This window comes from Malurus melanocephalus, unplaced genomic scaffold, assembly GCF_030028575.1.
Source record: "Malurus melanocephalus ecotype Western Australia unplaced genomic scaffold, MMel_1.1 scaffold_7, whole genome shotgun sequence".
NCBI lineage: Eukaryota > Metazoa > Chordata > Aves > Passeriformes > Maluridae > Malurus > Malurus melanocephalus.
The window spans coordinates 4,584,359-4,601,317 of record NW_026623239.1 but is presented as its reverse complement, the minus strand read 5'-3'; the positions used below and the strand labels follow the sequence as shown (position 1 = coordinate 4,601,317).

General features: G+C 36.0%; 2 protein-coding genes across 8 annotated transcripts in view; one reads left to right on the top strand and one right to left on the bottom strand.

Annotated features, from left to right (window-relative positions):
- Window positions 1–3,422, bottom strand: part of KIAA0825 (KIAA0825 ortholog) — a 231,462-nt gene extending 228,040 nt beyond the window's left edge. For all 3 annotated transcript variants that reach the window (XM_057372850.1, XM_057372869.1, XM_057372859.1), the window contains exon 1: window positions 3,343–3,422. The gene's annotated coding sequence lies outside the window, so the exon portion shown is untranslated. The remainder of the gene's footprint in view (window positions 1–3,342) is intronic.
- Window positions 3,036–16,959, top strand: part of SLF1 (SMC5-SMC6 complex localization factor 1) — a 35,630-nt gene continuing 21,706 nt past the window's right edge. Inside the window, exons 1-7 of one of the 5 annotated variants that reach the window (XM_057372897.1) lie at window positions 3,036–3,143; window positions 4,013–4,126; window positions 4,277–4,352; window positions 6,658–6,901; window positions 8,968–9,130; window positions 12,168–12,299; window positions 13,700–13,753. In XM_057372897.1, the coding sequence (XP_057228880.1) occupies window positions 4,013–4,126; window positions 4,277–4,352; window positions 6,658–6,901; window positions 8,968–9,130; window positions 12,168–12,299; window positions 13,700–13,753 (783 nt within the window). In that variant the 5' untranslated portion in view covers window positions 3,036–3,143. Of the gene's footprint in view, window positions 3,144–3,443; window positions 3,546–3,688; window positions 3,745–3,982; window positions 4,127–4,276; window positions 4,353–6,657; window positions 6,902–8,967; window positions 9,131–10,457; window positions 10,489–12,167; window positions 12,300–13,699; window positions 13,754–16,959 lie in introns of those variants that run through there. The other 4 variants (XM_057372915.1, XM_057372889.1, XM_057372906.1 and 1 more) reach the window with 4 other exon arrangements.

The following is a 16,959-nucleotide window of genomic DNA, read 5'->3' as shown; positions in this document are numbered from 1 at the left end:
AAAAAAAAAAAAAAAAAAAAAAAAAAAAAAAAAAAAAAAAAAAAAAAGGGAAGAAAAAGAAGGTGAAAGGTCTTTGATGAATGGAAAATTGCTAATCGCATCAGAATGGATGTCCTATGTAGGCATAAATATTAGAAGGTCAGTGGGGGAACTAGGTCAATTAAGTATTCCAGGCAGGCATATAGCGCATTTAGGACAGGGCAGAAGAGCAGTAATATGATTAAGAAGGTCTAAGAAGCAGTGATAGACTAACTCATGTCAGGGAAAGAAAAGAAACTTGAACTTTAGTGGTAGAGAATGAAGTATTAAATGCAAAATAAAACCATTCCCTACCTATAGTTTAAAAGAAACAGACAACCGAAACCTTAGTTCACGTCAAGAGAGACTGAAAGTACACTAATAAAATACCATTCACTAACTCATTACTGAGTGAACTAATACACATGAAGTATATAGGATTGCCTCATTACAGAAGAGTTATTGAACAAGCTGCTGAACACTATTCTGTGCTCTCTACATTTGTCCATCAACATTGATTCACTGACCTACATTAACAGAACATGAGTTGGCAGAGAGGCAGATGAATGCAAGGGGCTGAGAAGACAGGCTAAGYTTATAAAAATCATAAGAATAAATGTTCTTTGGAACAAAAAAGATTACATGAAAGAAAAAAAAAATTATATGTCCCGAGACCAATATGAAAATGTTTTTGAAAGCAAGTAAGAAGTTATAATACCTGAGAGTTTATAAAATCTCAATAAGGCTTTCAGAAAAGCAGCAATTTTCACAGTGCCTGTTCTGCCTTTTCTATATTCATCAGCCCAAGAAAGAAAGGTAAGTTTATAGAAAGATGCATACTATTAAGAAGCTACTGTAGCTTCTGTGGATTTATACTATATTATTTCTAATCCTTGTAACCCCTTATCATTAMTGAAGAATATTTAAATTCCTTCAGTTTCAACAAAGCCAGAGACAGGGTATCATACTGAAGACAAAATGGACTTTAAGTGGCAAAAAGCTAGATTTTTTTATCCACATGAAGGCAGTGTGGAGACACTTCATACTGTTTTTGATTTTTCAGTGTAGTTTGGGGATTTTTTTTTTACAAAGCTGTGATTACTATGTGTTTGCCTATTGTATTGTGAGTATCATTTCAAAAATACACACATTATGTTTAGATAGAAGAAAAAAGCTCCGCAAAAAATGTTACTGAATCAGTTACTCAGTCAATTGATGAGCTTGTTAGCATGATGCAAAGTATCTTAATCACATAGTAAAAAATATATTCCTCTAGGTAAAAAATCTGTCAGATCATACTTCAAAATGGAAAAGATGCTTTTGCATGGATTGTATCACTATCAAACTATGCAAGTAATTATACAAAATTTTCAACATAAAAAGTCAGAAGACTTATGAGGGACAAAAAAAAACACACAAAAAACAAAAAAAAAACAAAACAAAAAAAAAAAAAAAAACAAAAAAAAAAAACAAAACAAAACAAAAAAAAAAAACTCCTAACATTCAAAGTTAAGGAAAAAGTGGCAGAGGCTTTGAAAAATGGACCAACACTTACAGACAAGGATCAACAATGATAACATAGAAAGCAGCAGCACCAACAAGGCCTGAAGAAAGATAACTGCACATACAGCGTGAAATAAAATAGCTATCTAAGGGAAATGTAACAAGTGAAATTTCAAGGCAGAAGACATATGCAGATAACAAAAGGAAATAAAAAGTTTAAGGTAGAAAGCCAGATTAGTGTAATGAAAATGAAAATTCTCCTTTTTTTGTCTCTCTAGGTAAACAAATTAAGAAAGGAGTGTGAAAGAGATGGACATCTAATGTGCTGTAAATAAATCTTTCTGTGATACAGGAAAAGGAATGTTTATTTCTCTGATCTTGGCTTCTTAATGAACTGGACATGAGGTCTATACAGCCATTCTCGATGCAATAAAAGTTGTATTTATGAAATACCATGTGTGTAGCACTGAAAATTACGTCTTAATTTTCATAAAACATGTCACATGTACTGTAGAAGAAAATGTGTAAAACTGGGTACTATCTAAAACCCAGAGGCAAACTGCTCAAATATAGTTTATAATACTGAGCAACTGAGCCATATGTTTGACAAATACATTAAATGAACAAAGAAACCTGGAACTTAAATATACATCAGTTGAAGAGCCTGCTCACTAGACCTATGAGACATAATATTAAGAGAGAGTTAGCTGCCATAATCAGATCACAACAAGGATGGAAAGGAAGAAAATAGTTTAGGCTTTTCATTAACAAAATAATAAAGAGTAAGTGAAATCCAAACTTAGCAGACATCACTGAAATGATGGTTTAAAAGTCAATTTCTTAAAGCTACCTTTTGGTAACAAGGTATTTTGAAGAAAAAATAGATGTAAAATGTTTGTAATCTCAGTTACTTTGATGCCACACTATTTTATGTGCCAGAGACATGGGGGGGGGGGGGAAGTTAATTCTTAAAGGTAACAAATGGTTATCACGTAAGTATGAATGACAGAATCAATAATATTCTTAGTTGGAAGGGACCATAAGGATCACCGAAGTCAAACTCCTGGCCCTGTACAGGACACCCCAAGAGTCACACCCTGTGCCTGAGAGTGTTGTCAAACACTTCTTGATTTCTGGGGGGCTATGACCACTTACTKGGGGAGCCTATTTCAGTGCCCCATCACCCCCTGGGTGAAGAACCTRCACATSTAACCTAAATCTCCCCTGACACAGCTTCACAGCTTTATACAACTTCTTCACTAGGAGTTAGTTTACAGTATCATATGCTGAACACTTCTCCAGTCTGTTAAAAGTCCTGTGAAATAAACATTGACAGAAACATTGTGACATTTAGTTACCAGTTAGGTCATGAACAGCAGCTACTCCTAGTTAGGGAGAAGCAGGGTCGGTAATTTCTCTATTCCGAGGCAGCACCGGCGCGTTTCCCAGCTCCCTCTCCGCCACCCGCCCTCAGTCCGCCCCCGCCTCCCCGGGACTTAAGGSGATCCCCTCCCCTCGCTCTGAGGGAAGACCGCCCCTTCCCCTCCGTGCTGAAGCCAGGCCTGAAGCGCCGAGCCGCCGTGGCCGCCTCAGAGAGACATCGGCAGCGCCTTCCCGCGCAGGTACCAGCACCCGGCAGTGCCTTGGAGCCCGCGGAGCCCCGGGACTGTGCAGCGCCCTGCCGCGCCGCACAGGAGAGAACCCCGGAAAGCTCCGGCGCTCCGCGAGCGGTCGCAGCGGACCCCAGCCCTGTCCCGCTCGGCGCCGAGGCCCGGTCGCACGGTTAGGGGGAGAAAGTGCAGCCCCACCGGGGCCACTTACCCGGCCGGGCTCCCTCTACKGCTCCCGCCGACGGCCCCGGGCGACCGCGGAGCGTCAGTAACAACGTCCCGGAACGGCCCCTCCGCCACATCCGGGGGCGGGGCGGGGAAAGGCTGGAGCGCCGGGCTGAGGCGCCAGGCGGGCACCGAGACGGGCCGGACCGGACCGAGGCGTCGGCACGGCGCCCGCTTCCCAAGGCCTCCGTAAGTGAGCCTGGAGTGCTCCCCGCCGCAGCCGGGGGGCTCGCTCTTCCCCTCCTGAGCGGGACCGCCGCCAGCCCGCCTCAGCTCGGTAGCGCGTCCCTGCGATGGGGGCGGCGGGGTTCCCCCGCGGGGCCGTGAGAGGCCCCCGCACTTCGGASAGCGGAGCAGGCGTCTGAAAGCTGCTCCTCCGGGCGTACGGGTGCGGAACCGGGATGCCAGGCCTGGGGGGCTCGGCCCACTGCAGGCTGCAGTTTGGGGGTCTCCGGCTACTCTGTTACCGCCTTTCAGGMGTCTTTGATGTGGCAGGGAATGAGCTTAAAATGTGGTGTACCAGCAYTCATTCCTTTTTGTGGGTTTTCCCATTTTATTGGAAAAGAACTAGAAAATACTAGTCAGGCCTTGCAAGCAACTTTTCATGGTGTATGTTTTGTGTGTTAATGTTTCCTTTTCGTTCTCTCTTTCTGCAGATGGCAAATGGCAACCAGAAACGAATAATACAGATCACTGGATTCAAAAAACAAGAGAAGAAGGCACTGCTCAAATTGCTGTTCAAGCTGAACTGTGTTTTTATAGAGAGTAAGGTACTGTTCATTAAAATACAGTAAAGAGGGTTAGATCAGGAAGTAAAAATGCAAGTCTTACAAGAAAGAGCTGTGCAACAGATTAGTTGTGTATAGATAAAGAATTTAAATATTTCCAGTGATACAAGTGTATTTTTTTTGTTTTGTTAGAAATACAGAAATTGTACACATCTTGTAGCAAAAAAGCTGTGCAAGAGTGAAAAGGTCTTAGCTGCCTGTGCTGCTGGTGAGTAAAAGATTTGCTGTTTAATATCATAGCATACCTCTGAAAAGGATCCTTAAAAGCGTTTTAGTTATCTGTTTTCATTTTGTGATTGAACTGTCTTAAAAGCCCTCTTTTTTTTCTTATTCCATTAACCTTGATTTTTAACATAGTATTATGTTGAAGTTAGTGAAGTTCCCTTTCTTTTGTTTCAATTTCTTTTTTCTAAATTATATTTCTGCTATTTCCTGTTTTTGGACCTGCRTCTGTTCCCAAAGAGAAAACTTTTTGATATATCAGATCATGAAGTCATGCTCAGATTATTTGGATGCTTAAAAATAGATCTCTTAAAAGAGGACAGAGATAGTATGAACACCTGTAGTCAGTATGAATTTTTGATAACAAATTCATGTGGAACATTCACTGGTAAAGGTCACTCTCTGTRAGCTTCTGTTTATGCAGCAGAAGAAAAGTCCAAGCTTTTGCCATTCTGACACAAGCCTCTGGTTTTTCCTCTCTAACTAAGGCCTGATGCTGAAATCCCATATACAAACAACTAAAATGCTTTTAGAATGAAAATTCTGTGGTTTAGGATTTCTTTATAGACTGATTTCCTGTCTGGATTCTATGATGAGGTAAGAATATCTTGTAGATATGAGATATCACAATACCAATTCTAAGCATGTTCTTTATTTTCCCCTTGTCATATTATACCAAAGTGTCCAAGCAATTGTTAGGATGGGTAATCTTAAATTAAAGGATAATAGACAGAAATAACTACACATACATTTGGGTTTAAAGATATATGTAAATTATTTCATACTGTATTAGTAAGCATTTTCAACCATCTCTCACASGTAGAAAGTAGGAGGTGTATGTATAAATAAATATGTATTTATTTATATATATATATGAATATGTATATATACATGTATATGTACATGTATGACTCTTTGTATTAACATCAATTCTGATTGCAACCTATCAAAAATGAAATCGACCAAAAGTTTCCATGAGGGAAACAATATTAAAATGCCTATAGGTTTCTGGCAGAGCGCTTCATTTTATTAATTTTAAACCTTTGAGTTAATGCTTTCTTACTTTCTGGAATTTAAAATTTTTCTGTTTTCTTGAACAGAGTGGAAGTGGTATATGTAGTGTCTGCAGAGCAATGCAAAACACTGTCCTGTTTCTATAATTTCAGATCTTCTCCAATACCTTCTAATTTAATCCTGAAGAAGTGTTATTTTTGCATAATCATTGCTCCTACTCTTGATGGCAGAGAAGTGCATTCATTCCTTCATTTCCAAGTAATGAAGAAAGATCACGTTTAGAACTCCATAGAGATCAGCAGAGATACTAACAAGGATAACATGTGTCGTGTACTTCCTAGCTGACAAAAGTTTTGAGATGGAAACTTCACATGAAAGTGGTTTTAACATCCGGATTGTGCAGAGCATACCTTTTCCAGTCATAAATCTAGTGGTACCTATGCTAGGTTTTGTAGAAGTACCATCTGTGCTCCTGCACAGAGGCATTTTGTCAGTCAACCCTGCTGTTCAGTGAAACCAATTAGGTTCGCACAAGTCAATTTCTCTTACAGTGTCTTMTGTAGGTAGTGTTTCAATACAGGAGCAGGGTACTAACCACTGTTCTTGACCTGAACCTGTAAGAAGAGAGAGAGAGAAAAGGGGAAGATCATTACACACTATCAAAAGCATACATGCAGAAGATGAAAAAAGAGAGGCGGAGGAGGTGGGGCCAAGGGATAGAGAAAAGGATGTGAAAAGAAGAAAGGAGAAAGAAAAAAGTCTAAAACTGTGTCCCCGAATATTGATATTCACTACACTAGCAGTGCAAGTAGTAGTAAGAATATGTAAGAGAAAGAGCTTAAACATTAAATTTAATTTTTTCTTTAAAATCGTAGGTAGTAAAATATATCTTAATTTTAGTACATTKGTATAAGTATCAAATGGTATTAAAAATAAAGGTCTTGCCAAGGCTCTGTGAAAGTCCTAAGAATCAAATCTGGTATGTTGAAAAAAATGTATTGAGATTTTTGAGGAGATAGACAGGTGTTTTATCTGGGAAGGGGAAAAAATACTTCATCACTAAAAGAAAATCATTTTCAATGGCACTGTGAGATTTTTGATTCTGAAGTCTGAAGTGGAGAACTCGTGTAGTAGGAAGAAGTTTTTAAAATGGTACTTATAATTCCAGCTTTTATTTGCACAAGAAAGGTTTAAGTTAATTTATATTAGTTCTTCAGTTGATTGCCATTTGTCTGCACAAAAAATCTTTTGTGGTTGACAGTTCATTTTCTTTTTAGGAAAGTGGGTACTAACTAAGGAGTACATAATTAATAGTGCTGAAAGTGGCAGATGGCTTGATGAAACAACGTATGAATGGGGATATGAAATTGAAAGAGACACCCATTATTCACCTCAAATGCAATCTGCACCTAAAAGATGGCGTGAAGAACTGACAAACTCTAGTGCTCCCGGGGCCTTCCACAGATGGAAAGTTGTCCTCCTTGTTAAGAGAGGTGATAAACGAATGGCATGTATTAGAAGGTAGGAGTTCCATCCCAGTTAATTTGGTCCATAGCAAACTCTAGCTATCCAAACTCTGAATTATTTTCATTAATTTATTTCCATACTTCTATAATGATTTTAAATCTGTTACATCACTGCTTTTCTTGCCTTCATTTAATGCAGTGTCAAAAATAACATGCACATGTTTTTACCAAGTAAGCTACTATCAGAAACTTCTTTCATGTGGCAAGATACACAGATTTACAGTTTTTATTTTGTGTGGGTGCTAGATTCAAATAGTAGCTGTAACAGGATACCTTATTTCCCTTGGCTGGATGACCTGACTGTGAGTTATGGGTCTGGGCCACGCTATCAATTGACCTTGTGTTGTCAGTTTTGTGTTGCATAAATGTAACAGCTTCTTGTAGCTCTGAGCATCTAATTTGTACCAAAATGGATTATTATTATACATTGTAAATACAGATTGCTGGGAAGGGGAGGACAAAAGTATAAGGGAAAAGCTGGAAAAGAAAAGAAAGAAAGAGAGAGGGAAAGAAAGAAAAATGACTGAAGTGCAAGAATTATGAGACCAAATTTTTCTTTTTCCATAGTCTTCCTACACATTTGGATTCATTAGTTTAAATACTACATTGAATTGAAAGCAGTGCATATTTAAGTAGTGTTTGCATCTGGTATAGTAAAAGAAACATCTCCTAACACTTTCAGAGCTTTCCATTCATTCAGATACTGTCCAGCTGTCTGTTGAGATCCCAGTTAGTTAGGACTGCACAGTTCTGAGTGTGCCACAGATGCTCAGTCAAGAAGGGATGTGCAGTTTGTCTGGTGGATCACAGTACAAGGCTGTATGCTACATCACAGAATGTTTGTCTGTAGTTCATAAAGACAAAGTGAGGGTTAGTTGAAGTTGCTATCTTCTGATTTTGCCAACTGAAAACATTTTAAGTATGCTGATTTTTTTTTGTCTTTTCTTCTTTCTTGGAAGAGTTTGCTATGTCCTGCTATGCTTGTGAAAAATGTTGACTCTTTTTCCATGAAAACTGCTTATGTARATATTCACAATAGCATTACTGAAATGCTGTCTAACTCAATGCTGGCTGTCTCTATTCCTTGGAATAGAATTAACCTTTAAAAGGAACAACATCGTCAAGACAGGTGAACAAGTTTTGTGTGGACGATGGTTTTTTTCCAGACTGTTTCCCATGTTCTCAACATAGGGATCCTTTTAGTCAGTCATAAAACACCAACACGAAGATATTTTTTGTCTTCAACAAGTATCGTTTTCAGTCATAAAGGACACTATAGCGTTGGGGAAAGCCTGTTTTTTTCTGATATTTAACATCACTGTACCTTTCATCCCTCTTCTATGCCCTTCCTGGCTTTAGTGGCTGGCTTTTGGATGGGTGTTTTCCAACATCCTTTTTTTTTATGTATCTGGATTATGAAAAATAAAACACATATCCTGAATATAATGAGCTCTTCTTTTCCAACTTTTGTTTTGTATGGCATCTTTTCTAAAAGATAGGAGGACTTGAAGCTGTACAGGCCTGGAAATTGTCCTAGCGGAAACTGTTATGGGTAATGACACCCCAAAGTCAAGAAAATCTGTTTTCTATATATGATACTGAACATCACCAATGCTGTGAATGTGTATTTATGTTATGAATACATACTACATTTCAGAAAAGCAGTGTGCCATTTTTGTTAACTGCTTAATTTATAGAAATGCCTAACTGAAAGATCATCATATTGGGGTAGATAATACAATAAATTATAGATGCTGTTATCAAATTTGATACTTGAAAAGGTACACAGGTGAAACTTTCTATCAAATATATTGGAGGTGTATATTGATTTTATTTAATAGTTTTAAATTTTGAAGAGAAGGATATTTTGTTAAATGGGTTCTTTCATTCCTGAAGGCTGTTAAGAGCCCTTTTATCTTTCTGATAAAGTTTGTGCTGTGCCATACATATAGAAGCCTTATTCAGTTGCACTTGAATGCATGTAGTTTGTGAATCATATTGTAGCTTTAGGCAGTGTTAATATAATGCAGTAAATACATCTTTCCAAATATGTTTATTTAGAGTTCTTGAAGCTGGAAAGGCAACCATATGTTCATCTGAAAATGCAGAATACAATATAACTCATGTATTCATCAATGGTAACATTTCTCCTCCACCAAACAAAAAGTGCCTCTCTGAAGCTCGACACTACCCTTTGCAATTTATAGGAAATTACCTTTTTGAAGTGAGTAAACTAATTTATTTAATACTGTAAATAATGCAGTGTTAACAGTGGAGGGGAATATGATCATCCTGAATGTTTTGTAATTTGATTAAAGGTAAGACAACTTCTTATTTTGGGACTGTGTTTGTGGAAGGCTTGTGAATGTGTATAAATACCTGAAGGGAGGATACAAAGTAGACAGAGCCAGGCTGTTGCTTGTGCTGCCCAGGTACAGGAAAATGAGTCAAATGGAAAGTTAGGAACCCCTTGGTGTTTTTTGCTGTGAGGTTGATGGAACACTATAATGGGTTGTCTRAAGAGGCTGTAGAGTCTCCAGATGCTATCTACACGTGGTCCTGTGCTAGTGTAGAATTCACTAGAACCAGAATTTTGTATTACTATTTCCCTTAAGAGAGATGCTCCATGATTCACAGTTGTTTCCTACCAGATGCACTGTTCAGAAATTCTTAGTATTTTTATCTGGAGCTACTCAAAGGCCTCAAAATATTAATTTAGTGTAGTAGTTCCTCAGACCCTGGGGTGACTTTAGTCAACTGCTAATTGAAATAGTAGCTTTGTAAGCAGGTAGTAGGTTTGTTACCATTTGTAAATCCTTTGGACTCTTCTGATCGAAGCCTGTGCTCTCGCTGTAGTAAAGCTGTTACAAAACAGTGAGAAGAAGATTGGAAGGTCTTTATGTTAACATCCTGGATAAAACAGATCAGTGTGCTTTCTAGTTCTAGTGCTTACTCTCTTAATGAAACTTGTTCAGGAAAGTTGTTCTCATTTGAACCTTTCAGCTAAAATAGACATTTACATTTAATAGATTAATCAATGTAAGGATTTTATGGCTACCTCACCTTTTATTGATCTCTATCAAAATCATGTGTTTCTTTCTATGCACCCTGAATGCCTCCTAGGTGTGATAACAATTTTCCATTTTAACGAGTCCATTAACTTGTACATATCTTAAAATTTTTGCTTCAATTTCATTGAAGTAACTCACCTCAGAGACCAAGAGAACATTAATTTTCTATTTAAATTAATCTGAAGAACTCAGGAAACTGCCAGGTCTCCTAGATTCTTAAAAGGAAAAGAATAAAGCAAAGGCAATCAAATCGCAGTACTTGTCCAAATATACTAGGCTTTATCAAAGAATATTATGGACATGMTCATTTCTCTTTGTCCCAGAAGTATTTGGCAAATAATTCATTAGATTGTTCCAACTTTGTAAATTTGTAGTCATGCTATATGACTGCTACTTCTAACAAATACAAATCTTTGCCCTAAACATCCATATATATGTCCTATGATGGATTTAGCAGAATAGCATCATATTCTTTTTCAGGGGAACTGCACTGATGCTCAAATTATTCCTGGTGAGATTTTTTTTCTTTTTTTTTTTACAAAGTCTTTGCTTCATGTTGCTATTTCAGTATCCATTCTTATTATCTCAATCTTGTAAGTCTACTGTTAAAATACTCTGTGGGTTTGTTATTGATGATTTGATTCTATAAGGCATCAAATTTATTGGTTCAGGACATTAAAACACATGCATGATTTTAGGAAGCTAGTCACTGACTTTAAAAGCTTTGTTGGATCCATGCTGGAGTTCATAAATTTTTGCCTATATTACAACCTAAAGATTGTAATATAAATTATTTGAATATAAGTATTTTAAATAAGATATTGAAACTAATGTGCATGAAGGGCCATAAGAAGTAAAGACTAGTTAACACATCAGGGTTCAATTATCTGTGGCTCATAAAAAGCTGTTTAGAACTCTAATTACCAAAAAGACTTCATTTGCCTTTGGAATGTTCAACAAACTCAATATTTAGAAAAACAGTTATACACATGCCAAATGTGTTTGTTCTGAATAGTACATTTAAGGGAAAATATGAAAATAGGATGAGACATAACTTCTGAAACTTTGTCTTGAAAACATAGAAGTATAATAGCACCTTGTCATTGCATGCACAACTGTGTTTTTTTGTCCACTCTTATATCTTAGACTTGATTCACCCATTGGATTGAGGAGTTTGAATTATTAGGCAAGTTACACCAAGCCTTCCACACATGCTCACAATAAAAAATGGCCAAGGGAACACCTCACCTGTATCCACCTTTATCTATCTGATGATTCTTAACTCATTACACTGCAGGAGGAATCTGGTTTTGTGGTTACCTGTGTATTAACCTTAAACAGATGGTGTTTTATTCTTTACCTCTGTATCTTTAATGAAAAGCATACATTGAAACACTTACTGTAATGTATTGTCATCAATCCATGAAGTAAATTCAAAATATTTTTTGTAGTCACTTTTCATAAGCAAAAATTATTTTGTTGTGTTACTGAGAGTCTTTTCAGAATGAGTTGAAAACTAATTTGAGAAATGCTTACTCATTCCYTGTGTTGAAGAAATAGCTGGAAATGATAGGTGGACTAAGAAAATTAATTATTACACAAACAACAAAAATATTAAAGAGGAAAAAAAGACAGAAAAACATACTAAATTTTAAATTACTGAATTGTTTCRTGTTTATAGGCAAGAACTGAAAAGATTTCATTGTAGTGGTTTATATAAAATGAATAGACAAATTGATGAAGAAATCCCTTATGAATCTTTACTACAGTTTTGACTGGTTCAAGATGTGTGGTCTCTGGTTTTAGTTTTTGAAGAGTCCTCAGAGACGATATCCCTTATGGAAAAACATAATCTCTTATTTGAGCCACAGGGATTGTGATTTGACTGAAAGTTGTTTAGGAAAAATAACTGGGAAAGTTAGTCAGTTAGGAAGTCAGACAAATGAAGTCAGTTAGGAAAAATATGGGGAAGCTTATCTTGATGATTCCTATGCTATAGYTTCCTCCATCAGTGGTTTGTTTCCAAACCAGCAGCTCTATCTGGCACATGATGTAGACCCTTACACCATTACATAAACATACATAGGCACATATGGGTTTGCARTACAATATATGGAAAGACCTAGTACATAAAGGTTGCTTAGACCATTAGCTGTGAAACAAAGAAAGTTTTTTTTTTCTGTTCTGCAGTATGAAATACAAAATCCCAAAGATACACAGATGAACCATTTCTTGGCTGYGCAAGAAACAGACCAAATCATGTCTAAAATGCAACTTGCTGAAATGAGAAATGCTATTATAAAGCATATGTATTTTACTGCGGTAAGTAACAGTTAATGCTTTCTTAGCATTATATGAATTATATAAAATATAGAGTATGTTTTTCATTATAGTATTGAGCTAATAACATAGATAATAACATAGATAATAACACTGCCTTTTAGCCTACAGTGTTTAATAATCCCATATTAACTACATTCACTATTAGTTAAAATATAATTAACAATTCATCGTCGTGTGTGCAAAAGATGTGGTGAACTAGAAATTTTGGTGTAATAGATGACGTAARTAGTAGCAAATATTGTTATTGTTCAACGAATTTGTCTTTGAATTAGTCTATGATTTTCCTGTTATCTAGCTAACTTATGCTGAAACATTTTTCAAAACAGTCATATGGTAGGGCCAGTATTTTGCTGATTCACAAGAATGTTTTTTATTACAAGTTAGAAGTAGAGCTAATGCACTTCTTTGGTTTTGTGTTGTCACAAATCTAATCCTGATAAAATCGCTGCATTAATAGTCAACACCAGTATTTCATGTCTAGAAAACTCAATTGAATACCTTGAGTTAAGATATATTATCTCTGTAAGTTACAGTGTCTTATCTCTGTAAATTACAGTGTATTATCTCTGTAAGTTACAGTGATGCAGATTATGGTATCAAAGTATTTTTGTAGGAGCTCTGTAAGTTCTTAGAAGCACTGTAAGTTCTTAGTAGCGAAGGAATTAAAAATTTTAAGTCCTCAAGGTACACACAGTGTTTAAACCCAAGATTACAAATAGAAGACTCATGCTGCTAGACTCTGCACCTTCCAATGCTGCATCTTCTGTCAGTGACATTTCATCAAGGCTGTACCCACCAGGCATTTTTAAAAAATATTTGTTGTTGACTTTTCATATATATTACACACAGCAAGTGCTCTGGTTCATACTATTATGCAGCAATGTGCAGATAGATTAACCCTTTAAAAATTATCTCTTATAAGGATGTTTTAGTAACATTTTAGTAAGGTTGTAATACTAGGCAATAACTAACTATAGAGATGATAAAAATACATTTTTGCACCTACTGCATGCACCTATCTTTGCATGCAAAAGAATCCAAAGTTGGCATTCTGCCACAGAAAAAATGAAAACTTTTAGTCTTTAATGCCTATTCTGGGAACACTGTCCTTACGTAGCAACCACATAACAACAAATGATAGGGGACAATGGAAAGGAAAACTTGCCACTTGCCCATACGTTATTTCTTTTAAGTCATTAATCTCTATTTCATAATTTAGCCATCCAAATATTTAAAAGACAACTATAAATAGACAAATCTAGATGCTATGATGAATGTTGTCCTTGAACTATATTTAACAAAATTTGACTGTCATGCACTATTTATTGAGTATATTGACTGGTATCCAGTGTGCAGGTTGACTTTATCCTGTTTTACAGACTGTTAAGCACAGGCTTGCTCAAACAGACCAGCTGAACAAATGCAATCCAAAGGTAAGAATTCTTTAAAAAGAGGGTATGTTACACATACGGAATTTTATCATGAATTTARACAAACGTATTTTAATTGCAAAAATTAGCTGTCAAAGAAACATATTTATATCCAAAACACTAATAAAGCTATTGAAGCATTAAAGAGCATCACTGGATCTTTAATATTGTTTGTTCTTGCAATACTTTTAATACTGTTCCTGTTATTACAAAGAAACTGCTTAATCCTGCTAGTTAAGAGAACCTTACCGATTAATGTTAGGAAAAAAAGAAGCAAAGATGTTGTAAGGTTATTTAAAGCATATTAAATTACTCAAGCATTATATTTRTACAGTAGCAATAAAAAGAAAGTGTACACAGTTGTTAGCAGTGCTTATCTGCTTTTTCTAGTAGGGACAGATTTTAGCTAAAGGTTATCTCTCTGTAAAAAGAAACAATACTTGTTTCAGCACATGCCTTATACTTCATCATGTGGGTTTCTAGAGTCAACTGAAGCACAGATTGCAAGTAGACTGCTTTATGTTTTTTCATCCTGTTTTCATAGTCACTTTAACTTATGTTTTGTACTATTTAATTGCTCTTTTTGTTTCCATTAAGCCAAATGTATGCCATGAAACATGTACAGGTCAGCAACATGTTTAATTAATTCTTTGTTAGAAGTATCTGAAGTAAATTAAAATTTCTGAAATTTTGCTTTTGTCTGTCTATAATATTAAGAATAAATCTTTAAACAGTGTTGAAACATTGCCTCTTTAGTTCTCAAAAGGCATTTTATATAGTACCCATGAGCTACTAGTAGAGCACTTTATGTGGTAACTTGTGTTATTTTAAAGTTAAAAAAGGAGACACCTAACGCATCTGTTAGCTTCCTGTATTTCTTGCTAACTGAAGATCTCTCTCTCCCTCTCGTGGTATCTTCATGACCCATACTACATAGTTACTTGAAATCTGTTTTTATCTGATTTCTTCCTATTGACAATAAGGAAAAAAAAAGAAAAATATTTTTAAAACACGAGTAATAAAATACTTTTCCATGGTCCAGCCCCACCACTGATTGGCAAAGTGCAGTGTATGTTTCTGTTTCTGAACAGGTTTGCGTTGAAATTTAACCTTATTGTGTGGTTTATTAACTTACTGAGATTAAGAAAAGTATATTTTTTTAACACTTGTAAGCCAAAATTCTTTTTCTGTACTCTTAATAGAATAATAAAGAATGATACCATTTTTTGCTTGYAATTTTTAAGCCTAATTGTAATACTTCTCTTGCTTTCTAGTCACTGCATTTTAATAYGTTATGGAATATCCATTGCTAGCCTTTATATGATATGGGACATTTAGCCATGTTTATTATAAAAGCCATATTTATGACTCTTATAAGCAGCTCCAATAATACTAATGAAGTAAAATCAAACCTACAAACTAAATTAGCATGTTAGAACTAACTCCTATATTTTATTGTCTCACTTTGTATCTTTTGGGAAGGCTTAGCTCAGCTCATCATCCCAAAAATATTTATTTCTCTTTTGTCAGCTTTTCTTCTGTATCCTGTAATATAAAAGAGGTATTGTGTGGACCATCATTTTTCATTTATTTCTGCTCAAATKATAAATTATTGTACCAGGAGTGCTTTGCAAGAAACTGCTCAACAGTCAGAGTGCAAAGCCAGTGCAGCCTTGGACATCTCATGGAGTATTCTCTTCAATAATAGGTGTCTTCTGATACAGAAAAAAGCTTATTGCCTTGGTTTTGTATCATACTTCTTTACCTCTTAGCAATATGTTGAAAACCAGTCTCTAGTTTCTCCTTGACTTGAATGCTATGCCAGAGGTATCCCAGTCTTCACAAAATATACTTGGTTTAGTGTATTTTCAAAATAATACACCAATATCACTATTTCTTCTTGTATAGAATAGTTCAAAAGATAAGAATTCCAGTCACAATCTAAAAAGCTGGGTGCTGGTGTGACCACCAGGTGCAGGTCAGTGGTAGCATGTCTGTGCATGCACAATATACAGTCATTGCCTCACATCTTAAAATCCAGGCGGCAGCGAAGTTTCTTCTTGGACTGTCATTAAACAGTTCATGACTGCTCTTTAGATGTTCTGTTTGCATGTAATTATCATTACAAAAGTATAAATATAACCATTATTTCCAAAGGAAATTTTTAGTGGAGATTTTAATAGTGCATATATAAATGAGAAGATTGAAATAAATGTGAGTTGCAAACACCAGATGCACAAAGACTTGATTAAAAAAATTATCTACATGACTAGCTTTATTTATTGTTAATGTAACAAAGGCATACTTTAGGAGTCTGAGAAATGAGACATTTGCAGTGAAACTAAGTATCTAATGCTAATGTGACGTTCAATCACTGAGACTTTAGCTGTGATTTAACCATGATTATAATTACTTTCTGTATTTTTTCTCATGTTTGAACAGAGCTCCTAACATTTTTATCTTATTACTGGAACATTTTTGGAAGCTATATAATAGCAGCATATTCTGTAGATTTCAAATCTACAGCTGGATTCAAAGTCTGTGTTAATTTAAAATTTAAACTAATATTAAAACAATTGGTAAGATGTTTAGATTGGATAATAGGAAAATTTCTCCCTGCAAAGGGTTGTCCAACTCTGAAACAGACTTCCAGGGCAGTAATGGAGTTGCCATCCCTGSAGGGATTTAGGATATCTGTGGAAGTGACTCTTAAGGACATGGTTTAGTGGTGGGCTTAGTACTGCTGGGATAATGGCTGAACTCAATGATATCAAGAATCCTTTCCCAACCTAAACAATTCTATGATTCCATGTCTTGAGTAACTTTGTCTAATGTACACTAAGAGACAGGATTTTTGGCAGAGATCATAAAGTCCACAAATTATTAGGGACTAAAACAACAATAAATTTATGTAACTATTTCATTCCCAGCAGTCCAATCAGTCATCTTACTGATCCTGCTTCTTTCAGCTGTGACTCCTTATCACAGTTTCTTTGAATTTGCCAGAGCCTCAGGCTGTGTGGTCAAACAAAAGCTGTATTTCAAAAGTGAAGTTACTGGGCAGGAGAAAGCTGTGCTTCAACTAGCAATACAGTAGCAAGTGACTTGTGCATCAGCTTTGCTTGAACCTGAACTAGAGAAAAGAYGTAAATAGCAATGTAGATGAAATCTTCATCAGCTCATTAGTGTCATTAATTTGTGATCCTTGG